General features: G+C 43.4%; 2 protein-coding genes across 5 annotated transcripts; both read left to right on the forward strand.

The window, feature by feature from the left end:
• Nucleotides 1-1,849: 1,849 nt before the first annotated feature.
• Nucleotides 1,850-5,812, forward strand: FAM136A (family with sequence similarity 136 member A). The gene is made up of 3 exons (XM_007521241.3): nt 1,850-2,007; nt 2,804-2,944; nt 4,402-5,812. The coding sequence occupies exons 1-3, from the start codon at nt 1,921-1,923 to the stop codon at nt 4,588-4,590; spliced, it is 417 nt and encodes a 138-aa protein (XP_007521303.1). The 5' UTR covers nt 1,850-1,920; the 3' UTR covers nt 4,591-5,812.
• A 4,033-nt stretch (nt 5,813-9,845) lies between these two features.
• On the forward strand, nt 9,846-19,422 carry SNRPG (small nuclear ribonucleoprotein polypeptide G). Of its 4 annotated transcripts, none has more exons than XM_016187325.2 (4): nt 9,851-9,988; nt 13,593-13,615; nt 14,917-15,041; nt 19,237-19,422. In XM_016187325.2, the coding sequence occupies exons 1-4, from the start codon at nt 9,957-9,959 to the stop codon at nt 19,285-19,287; spliced, it is 231 nt and encodes a 76-aa protein (XP_016042811.1). In that variant the 5' UTR covers nt 9,851-9,956; the 3' UTR covers nt 19,288-19,422. The 4 variants fall into 4 exon arrangements, with proteins under 4 accessions (XP_060043109.1, XP_016042811.1, XP_060043106.1 ...); XM_060187123.1 differs by having other exon boundaries at nt 9,864-9,988; nt 13,569-13,615; XM_060187124.1 differs by lacking the exon at nt 9,851-9,988 and adding an exon at nt 10,055-10,247.
• The last annotated feature ends 503 nt before the right edge of the window (nt 19,423-19,925 follow it).

Raw genomic sequence — 19,925 nt, forward strand, 5'->3', positions numbered from 1 at the left:
CTTGGATGGACCTTGAAAAAAATCATGTTGAGTGAAATAAGTCAGAAACAGAAGGATGAATATGGGATGATCTCACTCTCAGGCAGAAGTTGAAAAACAAGATCAGAAAAGAAAACACAAGTAGAACATGAAATGGAATTGGCGTATCACACCAAAGTAAAAGACTCTGGGGTGGGTGGGTGGGGAGAATACAGGTCCAAGAAGGATTCAGAGGACCTAGTGGGGGTTGTATTGTTATATGGGAAACTGGGGAATGTTATGCATGTACAAACCATTGTACTTACTGTTGAATGTAAAACATTAATTCCCCAATTTAAAAAAAAAGTGGAGGCAAAAAAAAGAAATAAAGAAAGATGCAGGGTGGGGGAGATAGTATAATGGTTTTGCAAAGAGACTCTCGTGCCTAAGGCTTTGAAGTCCCAGGTTCAATCCTCCGCACCACCGTAAGTCAGAGCTGAGCAGTGCTCTATTTTTTGAAAGGGGGAAGAGGCAGATAGAGCTAGAAATGAGGGGAGGGGTCAGGCAGTAGCTGCAGCGGGCTAAGCACATGCAAAGCGCAAGGACCGACATAAGGATCCCAGTTTGAGCCCCCAGTTCCTCACCTGCATGGGAGTCACTTTACAAGTGATGAAGCAGGTCTGCAGGTGTCTATCTTTCTCTCCCCCTCTCGGTCTTCCCTCCTCTCTCCATTTCTCTCTGTCCTATCTAACAATAACGATATCAACAGCAACAATAACTACAATAACAATGAAACAACAAGGGCAACAAAAGGGGAAATAAATAATAAAAATTCCAAAAAAATGAGAAAGAGATGGCATGAATACCTTTTGCAAAACCAATATTCTGTCTCCCCAGAAAATGTGTCTTAAAGATTTGAAGAACAAAGCAGGCAGGGCGGTAGCGCAGCAAGTTAAGCACACGTGGCACAAAGCGAAGGACCGGCTCAGGGATCCCAGTTCAAGCCCCTGGCTCCCCACCTATAGGAGAGTCGCTTCACAGGCAGTGAAGCAGGTCTGCAGGTGTCTATCTTTCTCTCCCCCTCTCTGTCTTCCCCTCCTCTCTCCATTTCTCTCTGTCCTATCTGGCAGTGACAACATAAATAATAACTACAACAATAAAACAACAATGGCAACAAAAGGGAATAAATAAATATTTTTTTAAAAGATTTGAAGGAGGCAGGGGTAGATAGCATAGTGGTTATGCAAAGTGCTATCATGCCTGAGGCTCCAAAGTCCCAGATTCAATCCCCTACGCCACCAAAAGCCTGAGGCAGTATAGTGCTGTGGTAAAAATAAAAATAAAAAAATCTGAATAAGGGAGGAAAATAGGGATGGGGAGAAAAGAAGTCCCTATCCGGGAGTCGGGCGGTGGCACAGCGGTTTAAGCGCACGTGGCGGGAAGCGCAAGGACCAGCATAAGGATGCCGGTTCGAGCACTCGGTTCCCCACCTGCAGGGGAGTCACTTCAGGTGTCTGTCTTTCTCTCCCCCTCTCTGTCTTCCCTTCCTCTCTCCATGTCTCTCTGTCCTGTCCAACAACGATGACATCAATAACAACAACAATAATAACTACAACAATAAAACAACAAGGGCAACAAAAGGCAATAAATAAACAAATATTTTTAAAAGGAGAAGGAGAAGAAGAAGTCCCTAGCCTTGGGGAGATCTGCTCAAGTCGCCCTTCTCTGCCCGGGGCAAACTTGGCCTAGGAGGCCACCAACTTTTGCCAGGCAGGAGCAAGACGAAGCTAGAGACAGGGGTCGGAGTAAAGCCCAGCGTGCAGTTGCTCCTCTCTGACGCCAGGTGGCAGCGTGGGCCCGGACTGGGCGGGCCGCAGTGACCCGGGAAGCCGCGGCGAGGGGGCGGGATCGTGCGCCGAGGTCCATGTGGGCGCCGGCGCGGCGGTGTGGTACGGGGTCGTCATGGCGGAGCTGCAGCAGCACCGGGTGCAGGAGGCGGTGGACACCATGATGAAGAGTCTAGAGAAGGAGAACATCCGAAAGATGCAGGTAGCCCGGCTGGGGTCGGCCCACAATGATCCCAGACTTTTCCCGAAAGCCCGGCGCAGCGCCCTGTATCGGCGGCCCTCCCTGTCAGACCTTTGGGGTCGCCGCACGCCTTGCCCTCGGACAGGATTTCTGGAGCTTCGGCTGAGCGGGTGAAATCGTGCTCCCTGGCCATGCACAAGGCCGGTTTGCACTTAGGCCGGCATGAATGGGGGTTGGGGGTGAGCGGGTGACAAGGCCTGGGTTAGATAAGCTCAGGTGTGCGGCTTTGTCCCCCCTCCACCACTCCGCTTATGCCGACACCGCCCCGTCTGCAGGTGAGCAGCCCACGTGTCAGAAAGGGCACCGCCAAGGTGAAAGCCCGGATAGGCTAATGCACTAGGCCTCCTCAATGACCAGGTCATACATACCCGGTTCTGTTCTGTCGAACACATCTATTACTGCGCTGGATTATATTGTTTTGCTGTGTTCCCCTATATGCAGACTGTTGTATCTGCCACCCTAATCTGGCTGTGGGTTTCCCTTGAGGTCCCCCTTCAGGGCATCAGTTGCCCCCTTTCAAAGGTAGCTATTGAACCCCGTGGCGTGATGGGAAGTCAGGTTCCTCTGACCCTGTGATGAACTGGCATCAAGAAAGCCCTGTAAGCATAACTAAGCACTGAGGATAATGTCCCTATTTAGAGCTTTATGGTCCTGATGTGTGTTATAAGAAAATATGCAAATCCCAGTTTCCTGTGCCTCTACAAGCATCTGTCCCCAGAGGCTCTGTCTCCTAACCTTGTGCTGCTTTTCCTTCCAGGAACTCATGTTCAAGTGCAGCGCTAACTGTTGTGAGGACACCCAGGCATCCATGCAGCAAGTGCACCAATGTATTGACCGCTGCCACGCACCTCTGGCTCAAGCCCAGGCCTTGGTGACCAGTGAGTTGGAGAAGTTTCAGGTGAGAAATGTCCCAAACAGAGGACAGCAGTCCTTGATATTGTTCTTTGGCAAGAGATAGGAAGCATTTATTCAAAACGCCTGTTTGGGGTCTGTTTCTTGATTCTGTTAATATTTATGATAGTCCTTTGGCCAACCTTCACAGGGTTTGAATTTTGGGGAAAAGTCCTAATGGTTAGTTAGCATTTTTCCATAGAACAAGGATGTAAAAAGGAATTGGTAACCAAGAGCCTTGTTTTCCTTGCCGTACACAATAAATGTAATATATATAGTTCATGGTGTACAACTTTCATGTATGTGTTTGTTTGCTTTTACCTTCCCACCAGAGCACTCACTGCCCAACTCTGGCTTCTGGTGGTGCTAGAAATGGAACCTTGGTTTCTCCTTTGGTTGTTTTGTTTTGTTTTTGTCCTCTAGTCAGACTTAATAATCTTTCACTGTGCCAGAGAAGTACTCTTGCCACTTCCCTCCACAGGGCTAAATCCTGTGATCATTTCTCATTCCTCATCTTACTTAGCCTATCTTCATCAATGACAAAACAGTCACTGCCCTTCGTGAAGAAATAGGAGGTCACCTGTTCAACTTGTCACCAGGACACCTCTCACTCTTCTGGTTTTCCACCTCCTCTCTTGGCCTCCTTTGCTGTCCTTGTACATGTATTCATTCCATTTAGGTCTCTGGTCTCACAGACTAAAATGCACAAATTTATATGTAGACATCTCCTATAATCATACCTGAAACCAGCTGTTTGTTCTGTTCAACATCTCCATTTATTTTGTCAGTCTTCAATCTTGCCTTATATGTAAGTTCTGAGAAGGCCAAACTTTGTTTCTTCGTCTTTGTATTCCTTAACATTAGCAGAATATCTGATAAGGGTAAATGGTCAACAGATATTTGCTGAATTGGTGTTTGTCTGTAACAAGAATCAACATTAAATCAGGATGTTTTTAAGTTTTCCTATAATAGCATAATAGTAACCTCTGGTTACTACTCCCTTCTTGGGAATACAATTTATTTTATTATTTGCCTGGCATCCGGTATTCCCTATTTCACCCAGGATAATCTTGGTTAATTACACAATACTATACCCTTTATTATAATTATACTGTTGTTTATATAGTTGTTTTCTTGTTTGTTTGTTTTACCAGAGCACTGATCAGCTCTGGTTTAGGGTGGTGCAAGGGATTGAACTTGGGACTTTGAAGCCTCAGGCATGACAGTCTGTTTGCATAACCATTATGTTATCTACCCCTGCCCGTTCTTATACTTTCTATGTGAAAAACTTTTACATATTTTTTTACGGTTTCATTCATTATAAATAAAATAATAAATTTAAAAAAGTTTAATCAAGGAAATGCACGTCAAATAATGTGCCAGTACAATGCTTGATTATAATGAGCATTTGATAAATGGAATTCACCCTGTCAACATTCTCTCCCCTTTTCTTTCTTGCTAAAGGATCGCCTGGCCCGCTGTACGATGCACTGCAATGACAAAGCCAAAGATTCAATAGATGCAGGTAGTAAAGAGCTTCAAGTGAAGCGGCAGCTGGAAAGTTGTGTGACCAAGTGTGTGGATGACCACATGCACCTCATCCCAACCATGACCAAGAAGATGAAGGAGTCTCTGTCATCCATTGGAAAATAGAAGTCTTTGCTGTTGACTATCAGGGCCAGGAACAGAGATCTGTTTTAAAAAGAGGAATGAGAATTTTGGTCTTTTAAGCAGAGTTTATGAATGAAGAAAAGAACAGCAAGTTTAAGGCATCTGTCACTTGCCTCTGAACACTGGTTCTTTAATGTTTTAGTCTATAAAGTGAAATAAGAAAAAAAAATGGTGCTAAAAGTTGGGTCAGAGATAGCACAGGAGTATTTCTGAGCGCCTAAATTTCATGTGAAAAGTGTTTATCCTGGTAGTAGGGATTACACCAGGCCGAAGCCCTCCAGCATCTCAAATTCTTCGTAGTACACAGGTATCAACTAGCTGACAGGCAACTCTAAACTGCTAGTGATCTGGCTGGCTGAGTATGAGAAGTGTTTCTGCTTGTTGCCAACCTCCCCCTTTATCATAAAGATCACAATGCTATTTTCCATAAATTATAAAACAGAAACCATGAGTCACTGATTTAAGTGGGAGAAAAGGTTTCTGGACCTTTGGTTTGCTTGGTTTTATTCTATATGCAAAGACATGAAATTGACTTAAGATGTGGAATTGGGAGGTTTGGATAGTTTGAGTAAGAACTTGGGAAAGTTCCTTGTAGGCATTTGCTTCCGGCCATCAAGATGTGGAGACCCTGCAAAAACATGAGAGACCACATCATATAAGGTGTGGGAAGCAGAGCTTCCACTAGATGCAGGGTAGGCCCTGGAGCTGTATAACACAGTGACAAGACAATACTGCAGTGAAAGGAGTTTTGACTGCTATATACCAGTATCCAGAAATGAATGATGAAAGAACCGTTGACTGTTTAATTTACAAGTGTTATGAATTACTGGATTTTAAAAAGCCAGCCTTCATAAAACAAAAAAGCCTAAACCCAATGTTGCTGATTTCAGTCCCCTCAAATAACAGCCCCAATGAGACAATCCTTTGGCAACAAGAAGGTCAAGTGGGGGGGGAACAACTCAGGGGCTAGGAGGAGCTGTGACTCCTTTAGAACAAAAGTGAGGCAACTCCTGATGATCAGATACCACTTTTGTCTGGGGTCTTTGCATCCAGTTCTGCCACCTTATCACTTTGATAAGGATCTATTCTTTTTACCAACTTACTTGAAAAGATAATGTAGCCTGTCTGTTTGTTGTTTCAAGGCCGTGATATATTTTCATAACGGTTTGGTTCTAAAAAATAAATAGTTTAATTTTTCCTCCATTATTGTCTTTATTATATTCTGGCAGTGAATATGTAACTTACTCAGGATGTTATGTGTGAAATGTTTAAAAGGTTCGTGGGAGTCAGGCGGTGGCGCAGTAGGTTAAGTTCAAGGACCAGCGTAAGGATCCCGGTTCAAGCCCCCGGCTCCCCACCTGCAGGGGAGTCACTTCACAGGCGGTGAAGCAGGTCTGCAGGTGTCTGTCTTTCTCTCCCCCTTCTTCCTCTCTCCATTTCTCTCTGTCCTATCCAAAACAACATCAATAACAACTAAAACAATAAACAAGAGCAACAAAATGGAATAAATAATTTTTAAAGGCTTATAAGAATTTAAATTAGTTGTGTGTTATGGTTCAGATTCAAACTAGTTTGTGGCAAATGGGAAAATTAAGGGGAGGCAAGGATATTAAGCCCATTAACATAATAAAGATAGAAACACTATAAAAAGAAAGTCTATATCCATGTCAGGTCACTAGCTTCAGTTAAACACTGCAAGATGTGGGAAAGGTGTGAACAGAGAAGGGTTTAATGATCTAGTCATTTGCTGTATATGCAGAGTAATTCCTGAACAGCAGAAATCGAAACTTTACATCAGGCTCAACCTGACGCTGTTGACTAGCTACGGAAGAAGGGCAAACGCTAGAAGAAGAAGCAGAAATGAACTGAATTTTGAAGACCCATCTACTTAGAATCTGGGCTTTTCTACATAGATGCAAGCCTGTAGTACACATCTAATTCATAAATATGGATTCTCCTAAGATTCTAACTTGAAAATTAATACCTCAGAGACTGTCCCACATCAAAGTACATTAAGAGGGGTTCTGGTGGGGGTTGGGCAGTAGTGCAGCAGGTTAAGCGCATGTGGCGCAAAGTACAAGGACCTGGGTAAGGATCCTGGTTTGAGCCCCCAGCTCCCTACCTGCAGGGGAGTCACTTCACAGGTGGTGAAGCAGGTCTATAGGTGTCTTTCTCTCCCCTTCTGTCTTCCCCTCCTCTCTCCATTTCTTTCTGTCCTATCCAACAACAAATGACATCAACAACAGTAATAACCACAACAAGGGCAAAAAAAGGGGGGTTCTGATGGGCCACCCCATCATTGGGGTCCTAGTCAGGGAATCCTTGGATTCCCATGTAGATGTGATGGGCCTAGACCTCTAGCAGGTCCCTCCACCATCACTGGTCATCTCCATCAGGAACAATATACTGAACCCCTCCTGTGGACCTCTACAGGACATTTTCCTCAGTGTAGAACAATGGTAGAAATTGCCCCACTCTCCAGGAGGCTGGGTCAACATACTCTGCCACTTGAGGAAGGTGGGTCCTGAAATGAGTGCAGCCTAGAATGTTCCTAGCTGGCAGTTGGATCCCCCAGCTCCCCACCTGCAGAGCAGTCACTTCACAAGCGGTGAAGCAGGTCTGCAGGTGTCTATCTTTCTCTGCCCCTCTCTGTCTTCCCCTCCTCTCTCCATTTCTCTGTCCTATCCAACAACAACGACATCAATAATGACTACAACAGAGTGGGGGTATAGCATAATGGTTATGCAAAAAGAAAAGACTTTCATGCCTGACAGGATCTCAAGTCCCAGGTTCAATCCCCCACACCGCCATAAGCCAGAGCTGAGCAGTTCTCTGGTAAAAAAAAAAAAAAAAAAGTAATAATAACTACAACAATAAACTAATAACAAGGGCAACAAAAGGAAATAAATATTTAAAAAAGAAGAATGTTCCTAGCTATGACCATGGAATGTGAGCTCAAATTGACAGGGACACAGAAGCTGCACAGGCTCCTGTGCTAAATATGAACAGACATGGGCCTGTGATGGTGTTTACAGTTAACAGTATTTAAATACTTTTCCAATATTTGGGGGCTTCTCTCTGCCTTTATCCAACTTTTTTTTTTAATATTTTATTTAAGAAAGGATTAATGAACAAAAACATAAGGAGGGGTACAACTCCACACAATTCCCACCACCCAATCTCCATAACCCACCCCCTCCCATGATAACTTTCCCATTCTCTAGCCCTCTAGGAGCATGGACCCAGGGTCGTTGAGGGTTGCAGAAGGTAGAAGGTCTGGCTTCTGTAATTGCTTCCCCGCTGAACATGGGCGTTGACTGGTCGGTCCATACTCCCAGTCTGCCTCTCTCTTTCCCCAGTAAGGTGTGTCTCTGGGGAAGCTGAGCTCCAGGACACATTGGTGGGGTCTTCAATCCAGGGAAGCCTGGCCAGCATCCTGGTGGCATCTGGAACCTGGTGATTGAAAAGAGAGTTAACATACGAAGCCAAACAATTTGTTGAGTATCCAACTTTCTAGTCCTCTCCTCCTCTCCTCAATTCTTGGCACCATCTTCCCAGACAATACTCCCAGGCCACCTGCATATTAACTGTTGGACTCAGCCAAAAATTAGGAAAGTTGGGAGTCGGGCTGTAGCGTAGCGGGTTAAGCGCAGGTGGCGCAAAGCACAAGGATCGTTAAGGATCCCGGTTCGAACCCCGGCTCCCCACCTGCAGGGGCGTCGCTTCACAGGCGGTGAAGCAGGTCTGCAGGTGTCTGTCTTTCTCTCCTCCTCTCTGTCTTCCCCTCCTCTCTCCATTTCTCTCTGTCCTATCCAACAACGACGACAACAACAATAATAACTACAACAATAAGACAACAAGGGCAACAAAAGGGAATAAATAAATAAAATAAATATTTTTTTTAAAAAAATTAGGAAAGTTATGGACCCCTTGGAATATTCCTAAAATAGACTTCCTAGCTCCTTCTAGCATCAAGACCACAAATTTTATCTGCTATACTCTAACTTTTGTTCTGATTATTAAATAATTTATTCTGCTTTATATCTTAATGCTTTTCAGCCACCAAGTTGCAGATGCTACCATGACACCAACCTGACTTCCCTGGGCAGACAACCTCACCATTATGTCAGGATCTCACCTCCCCAGAGCCCTGCCCCACTAGGGAAAGACAGAAAGAGGCTAGAGGGATGGATCGACCTGTTAATGGCCAAGTCCAGCAGAGAAGCAATTATAGAAGCCAGACCTTCCATCTTCTGCACTCCATAAAGATCTTTGGTCCATACTCCCAAAGGGATAAAGAACAGGGAAGGTTCCTATGGAGGGAGGGGCTATGAAACTCCGGTGGTGGGAATTGTACCCTTCTTATCCCATATTGTCAATCATTATTAAATCACTAATGAAAAAAAGGGGAGTGGTCCTGGTGTTTGAATTCTATTGACTCAAATTCTAGGAAAACAAGCCCTCTTCCATAAAAGTCACTAGCTAAGGTGTTAGTAGTTGTGGTCCGGGAGGTGGCACATTGGATAAAGCACTGGACTCTCAAGCATGAGATCCTGAGTTCAATCCCTGGTAGCTCATGTACCAGAGTGATGTCTGGTTCTTTCTCTCCTTTCTCATAAATAATTTTTTTTTAAATCTAAAAAAAAAAAAAAAAAAAGTTATAGAGGCCCAGGGTTAGTATAATATACAGCGGAAAAACATGTCAAAGTAGGTGCCCATTCCTATGGAGGCTAATTTCCATTTGTCTTTTTTTATTTTTATTTATTTATTCCCTTTTGTTGTCCTTGCTTTATTGTTGTTGTAGTTATTATTGTTGTTGTCACTGATGTCGTCGTTGGATGGGACAGAGAGAAATGGAGAGAGATGGCGAAGACAGAGAGTAGGAGAGAAAGACACCACAGACCTGCTTCACCGCCTGTGAAGCGACGCCCCTGCAGGTGGGGAGCCGGGTCTCGAACCAGGATCTTTACGCCGGTCCTTGCGCTTAACACCACCTGCGCTTAACCCGCTGCGCTACTGCCCGACTCCCTTCATTTTAAGATAAAGGCTGCACTCCAGAAAGATGAAAGTTTAATCTGTAAAGGGACCGCTACCGCGATTTCACAGAAAAGGAAATGAACTAGAAAAAGACAGCCTCCCCTCCATTCTAACCAATCGTGGATGACGCAACCGGAAGCTCGAGGCTGACCAATTCGTTCGCACTTTTAAGTACCGCGAGATGAGACGTGATTGTCCATTGGCTAGTGGGACAGGTGACGTCAGGCGCAGACGCCGGTTCTGCCGCGGGAGCGTGGAAGAAGCCGAGAATTTTGTCTGGGAAGTGCCTTTGAGCTCGCAGAGTAGACACCATGAGCAAGGCTCATCCTCCCGAATTGAAAAAGTAAGTTTATGGGATGGCGTCGCTCAGGTAGCACTCTGCGTGCTTCGAGTGCCTTAGATCCTGCTCCATATTCCCTTAGCACGCCAGGCGTGGCTATCGCGGTCGGAGGCCGCCCCAGAATCCCGCCGGAACCCCCGCGTCTGGGGGTTTGAAGCCCGCGCTGACGGCCTTTCAGCGCTGCCCGCATGGTCTCCATCTGCGCTCTCCTTGCCTCCCTGGCCTGAACGCTTCCTCCCACATACCACCCTCGGCTGTCCAGGTTTTTTTGTTTTTGTTTTTGTTTTTTTACAGATTTTGAAGCCATCCTTGGTGGCATAGTGAATAGCATCGTGTTCCACTCAGTGATTTTCTATGAGGAGCTAGCTACTGAGGTGGTGGGATCGTCGTGTTTGATACGGCACTTCAAGTTTAGTTTGTTTGCTGCGGGTATTTTTGGGCTTTAACTTAAAACCTCTCGGGTTTGGGGGGGGGGGTTTGATTGTTGTTGTTTTCTTTTACTAACGTTCATCTTGGATGTAAGTCATACTTCTCTGTGTAGCTTTCTGTCTCTGTCTTTTTTTCTCTCATTAAAGGAAATGAAGTTTTCTTTAAGTGTATTGCTGTAAAGTCCAGGCTTTGTCCAGCATTCACGTTCCTTCATGTGAAATTCAAGCACCCCTTCTCTTGATTTCTGGCTATCAAATAAAAATTAGGGAAATTTTTTAAAATTTTTTTATATTTATTTTCCCTTTTGTTGCCCTCGTTGTCTTTTTATTGTTGTAGTTATTGTTATTGATGTCGTCGTTAGATAGAACAGAGAGAAATGGAGAGAGGAGGGGTAGACAGAGGGGAGGAAAGACAGACAGACACCTGCAGACCTGCTTCACCGCCAGTGAAGGGACTCCCTCCCCTGCAGGTGGGGAGCTGGGGCTCCAACCGGGACCTTCACGCCGGTCCTTGCGCTTCCGCGCCTTGTGTGCTTAACCCGCTGCGCTACTGCCCGACTCCCGGGAATTTTTTTTTTTTAATGAAATTCAAGCATCAAATACTAGTAAAATTTGAGTATTCTTTTTCTCTAGCCAAACTGAATCGCAGTTTTTCACATGCTTTGTAACTTCAGACAATTCTTTAACCTTTCTGAGCTTAATTTGCATCTTTATCATAAGGATTAAGTAAGCTTGAAGAGTTATTTTATGTATTAATATAAGAGAGAACCAGAGCTCTGGCACATGCCACTCCAGAAACCGAATTCAAAAATGAACACTGTGGCCACAGCACCACCTTCCCTGCTGCTTTATTTTCATGTGTTATCTTTCACACTTCTAGTCAGACCTTTCATCTTCTTTATCTTTGAGTTGTCTTATGTCTTACATATTAAAACTGAGTGAAAATCAACATTTTATCACCTTTCAAAGTGATTTGACTTGCCCTGGGAGGTGGATAAAATATTAGACTTTAAGCATGAAGTTCTGGGTTAAATTTCTGCTGTCGCATGTGCGGGAATGATACTCCATTTCTCTCATTAGTAAATAATCAAATCCTTCCATCTGTCTCTTTTTCTCCCTTTTTCCCAGGCACCAAATGAAGTCAGAAATGATCTGACTGTGGTTAAAGAATTGAAGGGGGGCTCTGTGTGATGGCACACTGGGTAGAGCATATACATTACCATGCATAAGGTCCTGGGTTCAAGTTCCCCACTTCTCACCAGCATGGGTCGACTTCACAAGCAATACAGCAGGGGTCTTTCTCTCTTCCTCTCCTCTCTGTCTTCCCCTTCCTTTCCTTTCAATTTCTGTCTCAATCCAAAAAAAAGGAAACCACCAGGAGCTGTATATTCCCAGCGCAGGCACGGAGCTCCAGAGATAAGCCTGGTGGGAAGACAGAAAAAAAAATAAATAAACATGACTACTACCATGCTGAGATGGATTTTTTTTTTTTTTTTTTTTTTGCCTCCATGGTTATTGCTGGGGCTCCATGCCTAAACTGCAAATCCACTGCTTATGGAGGCCATTTTTCCCGTTTTTGTTGCCTTTATTGTTATTGTTGCCATTGCTGCTGTTGTTATTGAATAGGACAGGGAAATTGAGAGAGGGGAAGAAAAAGAAAGACACCTGCAGATCTGCTTCACCACCTATGAAGCAACCCCCCTGTAGGAGCGGAGCCGGGGGCTTGAACCAGGATCCTTCTGCTGGTCCTTGCGCTTACCTGCTGCACTACTGCCCAGCCCCCAAGATGGGATTTTTTTTTTATTCAAATTGCTTAAAACTTCAAAATATGACTACCCTAGAGCTGGTACATTGCTTGAAGGGTTGGAATCTGAAGCATGAGGTGATGAGTTCAAGTCAAGTTCCAGTGTCACATGCTAAGAATGATGCTCTGGTTCTGTGTCTCTCCTCTCTCATAATTGAATAAATCTTTTTCAACAACTTCAAAATAATGCATTCACTTGGCTAAAATATGCTTGTATTGAAGAGTATTTGAAACATTAAAGATTGATGCTTACTATTATTTCTACCAGAGTTATCAATGGGGCTCAACAACTGCAGAGGTTTCCACTTCTGGTACTTTTTTTTTTTTTGGAGGAGGAACAGTGACACTTTCTGCTTCCTGGCTTTGAAGAGAGGGCTAGGAGCTTGAATTCAGATCCTTACACTTCATGGTGTGTGCAGCCTACTGGGTGTACCATATCTGACCCTGCAAATACAAGATCAGCTCATCCAGTGAGATGGCTCATTTAGAAGGATGCTTGCTTTGCCATGTACACAGCCTTGCTCAAGCCTTGCACTGGGGGAAACTTCAACACTGGTGTCTTTCCTTCTTTTGTTTGGTCTCTGTGATCTCCCTCCCTCCTTCTCTCTCCCTCTCTTCTCTCTCTCTCTAATTTAATGAGAGATACAGGGGGGAAAGATTTTTATCCATTCATTCCATTTTTGTTTATATTGTCTCCATTGGTTTATATAAAAACTGAACTAGCCGGGGCCAGGCATTGGCACAGCTGGATAAGTGCACACATTACAGTGTACAAGGACTGGGGTTCAAGCCACTGGTTTCCATCTGCAGGGGGAAAGCTTCATCAGTGATAAAGTAGGGCTTCAGGTATCTCTCTCTATCTCTTTCTCTCCCCCACCCCTCTCAATTTTTTTCTGTCTCTATTCAATAATAAATAAAAAGATTTTAAAAAAACTAAAAGGAGGGTTGGGTGATAGCGTAGCGGGTTAAGCACACGTGGTGCAAAGTGCAATGACCAACTGATTCGGCCCCTGCTCCCGACCTGCAGAGGAGTCACTTCACAGGTGGTGAAGCAGGTCTGCAGGTGTCTGTCTTTCTCCCTCTCTATGTCTTCCCCTCCTCTCCATTTCTCTCTGTCCTATCCAACAATGACATCAACAATAATAATAGCAACAACAGGGGCAACAAAAGGGGAAAAATAATGGCCTCCAGGAGCAGGGGATTCATGGTGCAGGCACTGAGCCCCAGCAATAACCCTGGAGGCAAAAAAAAAAAAAACTAAACTAAAAGACTGAACTACCCTACCTGATTGCTATTGTATAAATTATGTTGATTGCTTTGTGTTTATTTAGCCTTAAATGTATTTAATCAGTTATATGATCTTTTGCTTTTTCAGATTTATGGACAAGAAGTTGTCATGTAAGTTTTTTTTATTATTATTCAATTTTTACATGTTTTAGAATAAAATGTTTAGGGCAACTTTATAAAATTTCAAAGCACCCCCTAATTCACAAATACTAATTAAGTAGGTTTATCAAAATTCTAACTAGATGGGGCCAGGTGGTGGCACATCTGTTTTAAGTGCACACATTACAGTGTACAAGGACCTGAGTCCCCACCTACAGGTATGAAGCTTCACAAGTGGTAAAGCAGTGCTGCAGGTGTCTCTCTTGTTTCTCTCCCTCTCTATACCCTTTCAGTTTCTTTGTGAACTATCAAGAAGATAAAATTTAAAAAATAAAACAACTTGGTGGGGGTAGATAGCATAAATAAAGAAAATCTAAAAAAAAAATGGAACAATTTTTAATCCTAACTAGGTGATTGTATTTACCTAATTTCTGGCATTTAATAAATTTCACAGTATTTTACACTTCACTGTTTCATATAAAGTCAGTTTTACACAATTAACTAGATTTTCCTCTGTGGTATTTGAAAATCTTATCAGCCTTTTTTCTTTTTTTTTTTTTAATTTTTTTTTTTTTATTTAAGAAAGGATTAATTAACAAAACCATAGGGTAGGAGGGGTACAACTCCACACAATTCCCACCACCCAATCTCCATATCCTACCCCCTCCCCCGATAGCTTTCCCATTCTCTATCCCTCTGGGAGCATGGACCCAGGGTCATTGTGGGTTGCAGAAGGTAGAAGGTCTGGCTTCTGTAATTGCTTCCCCGCTGAACATGGGCGTTGACTGGTCGGTCCATACTCCCAGTCTGCCTCTCTCTTTCCCTAGTAGGGTGGGTCTCTGGGGAAGCTGAGCTCCAGGACATATTGGTGGGGTCTTCAATCCAGGGAAGTCTGGCCCGCATCCTGATGACACCTGGAACCTGGTGACTGAAAAGAGAGTTAACATACAAAGCCAAACAAATTGTTGAGCAATCATGGATCAGCCTTTTTTCTTTTGAGCAAAAGAATTAGACAAAAGCCTTACTTGTGTGATACTTGAAGTATATATGGGGTATGTGTACATAAATAGATAGATGGATGGATTAAATTAGAAGCAAGCAATCTTGGGGGCCAGGCAGTGGTGCACCTGGTTAAGCACACATAGGTGAAGCCCGGCGCAAGGAAGTAAGCAATCTTCAATTTGAATCTCAGTCACACAAAAGCTATATAGATGTGAGTCAGTTTATTATAATTTTTGTACATATGAGATAAAGGAGGTTCAGTATAATGGTCATGCAAAAAGACTTAAAACTTTTTTTCCCCCTTTTTATAGTGAAATTAAATGGCGGTAGACATGTCCAAGGAATTCTGCGGGGATTTGACCCATTTATGAACCTTGTGATAGATGAATGTGTGGAAATGGCAACTAGTGGGCAACAAAACAATATTGGGATGGTGGTAAGTAAAGACAAATTTTCTGTTAGGGGTTATTTAAGTTTTATTTTATTTATTGCATGAGAGTTTCACATGAGACAGAAGCCAGAGCACCAGTCTGGTACATGTTCCAGGGATTGAACTGAGAGCCTCAGATGTTCACGTCGAATGCTCTGTACCAGGTGAGCTGATCCGCTGGCTGTCATGCCCCTGGACATTTTCAGGAGAGGGCATGAGACAGAGCTGTGTTAGACACCACTAGTGTAAGAGAGCAAATAAGCAAGTCCTTTGTCTTAAGGAGGCCCCCCTCCAACCCCCAAGTAAGGAGGGTAGAGGTGTGTCCCTTCAGTAGAGGTAAACAGAAGAAATGCCAGTTGGGGGGGTTGTTACATTTTTTAAGTATTTTAGTTTTGAGAGAGAAAGACACAGAGAAACACCAATGCACTGCTCAGCTCTGGCTTGTGGTGTGGGGGATTGAACCTGGGGCTTCGGAGCCCCAGGCATGACCGTCTCTTTGCATAACCACTATGCTATCTACCCCCGCCGTGTGTTATTTATTTCTTTTATCAGAGCGCTGCTCAGTCCTGGTTTTTGGCGGTACAGGGGATTAAACCTGGGACTTAGTCTCAGGAGGGAAGGACTCTTTATATAACTGTTGTACTATTTCCCCTTCCCTCATTACCCATTTTAGTTTAATATATGGCTAATTGGTTGGTTGGGTTTTTTTTTTTTTTTTAATATTTATTCATTTATTCCCTTTTGTTGCCCTTGTTTCTTTTTACTGCTGTAGTTACTATTGTTATCATTGTTGGATAGGACAGAGAGAAATGGAGAGAGGAGGGGAAGACAGTGAGGGGGAGAGAAAGACACTTGCAGACCTGCTTCACTGCTTGTGAAGCGACTCCCCGGGCAGTAGCACAGCAAGTTAAGTGCACGTGGCATGTAGCGTTCTTGTATACTCTCTAGAGTGACTCCCCCCCCATTGGAGGATTAATGTTTTACAGGTGACAATAAATACAATAGTTTGTACATACATAAAATTTCTGTTTTCCACATAACAATACAACCCCCACTAGGTCCTCTGTCACCCTTCTCCAGGACCTGTACTGTTCCCCACCCACCTGTACTCTCCCCCATCCAATTTCAAGGTCACTAGGATTGGGATATTCTGCATAAGATTCAGATTTAGCAGCTGGGAAGTGGCACACAGTGGATAAAATACTGGATTCTCATATAGGAAGTCCTGAGTTCAGTCCCAGGCATTAAGTGTATCAGAGCAGTGCTCTGGTTCTTTCTGTCACTTATTAAAATTAATCAATTAGGGAGTCAGGCGGTAGCCCAGTAGGTTAAGCGTAGGTGACGCAAAGCCACAAAGTACGAGTACTAGCATAAGGATCCAGGTTCGAGCCTCTGGCTCCCTACCTGCAGGGGAATCACTACATAGGTGGTGAAGCAGGTCTGCAGGTGTCTATCTTTCTCTCCCCCTCTCTGTCTTTCCCTCCTCTCTCCATTTCTCTCTGTCCTATATAACAATGACGACATCAATAACAACGACTACAATAAAAACAAAATATTTTTTTTAATTTTTTTTAAATAATAAAGAGCAAAAAGGGAGACACCACAGCACCAGAACATCCCCCAAGGCAATGGCACCAACATGTGGTTCTGAGGTTGAAAAGAAACAAAAACACTGCTTTTTGGCAGACAGTAGTTACTTTGATTATAAGTGTGCTTGCTTTGTAATATGCACAGGTTTGAGCCTGAACCTCACTGCATTGAAGGAAGCTCTGATGTTGTGGTTTCTTTCACTCTTTACCTTCTATAGTCTCTTTGAAAAATCAATAAACAAAACAAAAATTGTACTAAGGTGACCAGTTTCTAAGCACTCTCATGTCTGTGACTCTGAGGTCCCAGGTTCAGTCCCCAACACTACCATAAGCCAGGGCTAAGCAATGCTTTGGTGAAAAAACAAACAGAAAGGATGGTATGAAGAAAACAATATTTGTTACTACAACAATAAAAAAAAAAAAAAAGGCAACAAAAGGGAAAAAATCAATATTTTTTTTAAAAAAGGAAAAAATATTTGTTCTGAAAGGAAGATAATTTTGTTTTAAGGATCTCTTAACTAGGTAGTTAGCAATTAATGCTTCAGCTAGCTTTTTCTAAAACATCCTGTTTTCCATGGCTTCACCCTTTAAAGATTCCACTCTAGGAGCCAGGTGGTAGCTCATAGAGCATGAATATCATACACAAAGACCTGGGTTCAGGCCCCTGGTCACCACCTGCAGGGCAGAAGCTTCACAAATGGTGAAGCAGTGCCCTTGCACAAGTAAAGTATACATACTTACTGAGTGAGTTACCACCCAAGTTCTACCCAGTTTTCAAGACCCAACTAAGAGATCAGGTGGTGACACATCTGGTTGAGTGCACAGGTCACAGTGCACAAAGACACAGGTTCAAGCCCTCGGTCCCTACCTGCAGGGAGAAATCTTTGCAAGTCGTGAAGTACTGCTGCAGGTGTCTCTCTGTCTTTCTTCCTCTGTAACTCTCCCCACTCAATTTCTGGCTATCTCTAGCCAATAAATAAATAAAGCTAACTTAAAAAAAAAAAAAGTCCCAACTAAAATGCCATCTCACTTAAGCTTCTTACAACTTCCATCTTTAGTTCCCTAATGGAGCTCATACCCTTAAACTGACATGTTCTAAGTATCTGTTTGTACTGTTAATTCATGGATCTGTCAAGGCATGTTCATTTTAGTCCTGCAGTTTAGAAGGTAAAGTGACTAAGATCTTTTAAAAAATATATTAAAATAAAAGCACTTGTGTGGTCCAGGAGGTGGCGCAGTGGTAAAGCTTTGGACTCTCAAGCATGAGGTCCTGAGTTCGATCCCCGGCAGCACGTGTGCCAGAGTGATGTCTGGTTCTTTCTCTCTCCTATCTTTCTCATAAATAAATAAAATCTTTAAAAAAAATAAATTAAATAAAAGCACTTGTTATCCTTAAAAAATCTAGATTTATCTGTTTTCTACCAGACCAGTGCTCGGCTCTGTTTATGGTGGTGCAGAAATTGAACTTAGGACCTTGGAACCTCCGGCCTGAAAGTTGTTTTGCAGAACCAGTTTGCTTCTCCACCCTGCCAGATGTTCATTTCATTGTGTGTGATGGTGATAAAAAACTTGGCTTGGGAGTCAGGAGGTAATGCACATGGCGCAAAACGCAAGTACTGGTATAAGGATTCAGGTTCGAGCCCCTGGCTCCCCACCTGCAGGGGAGTCGCTTCACAAGCGGTGAAACAGGTCTGCAAGTGTCTGTCTTTCTCTTCCCCTCTGTCTTCCCCTCCTCTCTCCATTTCTCTCTGTCCTATCCAGCAATGACAACAACAATAACTACAACAATAAAACAACAAGGGCAACAAAAGGGAATAAATAAATAAAGGCTTGGCTTGTGCAGGCAATTAGCATCAGGCCTTCTAGAGGTTCCAGCTTCAGTTTCTTTTTTTTTTTAATATCAAAGATTTTTTTAATATTTATTTATTCCCTTTTGTTGCCCTTGTTTTATTGTTGTAGTTGCTATTGTTGTCATTGTTGGATAGGACAGAGAGAAATGGAGAGAGGAGAGGAAGACAGGGAAAGATAGACACCTGCAGATCTGTTTCACTCCTTGTGAAGCGACTCCCTTGCAGGTGGGGAGCCAGGGCTCCAACAGGGATCCTTACGCCGGTCCTTACACTTTGCACCATGTGCGCTTAACCCGCGGCGCTACCACCGACTCCCTCCAGCTTCAGTTTCTTATATGGTTTATGTCTGAGTTTTGCCTTGGCTTCTCTCTGTCTTATGAATCTTAAAGACTTGAGTTGTAGCTGGAAGAAGATAACCTAACCCAGTAGAACTTGTATACCTTGCCATATACAAGGCCCTAGATTCAAATTCTCAGCCCACATGGGAGCATCATGGACAGTAGTAAAGGGAGCTGCAGATGGTGTGACAGTGCTGAGATGTCTCTGGTTCTTTGCATTTTGTCCCCCTAAAATAAATGATTAAAGCTCGGACAATAGTAGCATTGTGCGTGCACAAGACCCTGGGTTCACTCTCAAGCACCATAGGAAAAGGGGTGATTCATTTTTGATCGTTTCATATTGAAAACAATTAATGATTTGATAGACTCTTTGTCCTTGATAGTTACTAAATGATTTTTTTTTTAATACACTGTTCTCTTTTAGGTAATACGTGGAAATAGCATCATCATGTTAGAAGCCTTGGAACGAGTATAAATACAGTGACTGTTCAACAAGATTGTTCAACATGTCCCCTCTTCCACTGCATCTTTTCACTTTGATATAAAAATTAGGTTATGTACATTTTCTTACTGAGTTTTGTTAAATAAACTTTTGTAATAGTCAAAAATACCTTCTGAGATGTTCTGAAAGTAAATAATACTTTCCATCAAGGACTATTCCCAGGGACTAGGGAGAAATTTCTGGCATAGCACATACCTTGTATGCTCAAGGGTTTGGATTCTGTTCCCCAGCATTGCGTCATGGCAGAGCACTGCTTTTATGTTTCCTTTGCATAAAAATAGAAAGGACTGGGAGTCGTGCAATAGCACAGCGGGTTAAGCACACATGGCACAAAGCACAAGGACTGGCCTAAGGATCCTGGTTCAAGCCCCCCGCTCCCCACCTATAGGGGAGTCACTTCACAGGCAGTGAAGCAGGTCTGCAGGTGTCTATCTTTCTCTCGCCCTCTCTGTCTTCCCCTCATATCCATTTCTCTCTGTCCTAACATTGACGACATCAATAATAACAACAACAAAATCGAAAGGACGGGATGGGCAGTAGCACAGTGGGTTAAGTGCACGTGGCGCAAAGTGCAAGAACCATTGTAAGGATGGCAGTTCAAGCCCCCAGCT

This window comes from Erinaceus europaeus, chromosome 3 (genome assembly GCF_950295315.1).
Source record: "Erinaceus europaeus chromosome 3, mEriEur2.1, whole genome shotgun sequence".
Classification (NCBI taxonomy): Eukaryota; Metazoa; Chordata; class Mammalia; order Eulipotyphla; family Erinaceidae; genus Erinaceus; species Erinaceus europaeus.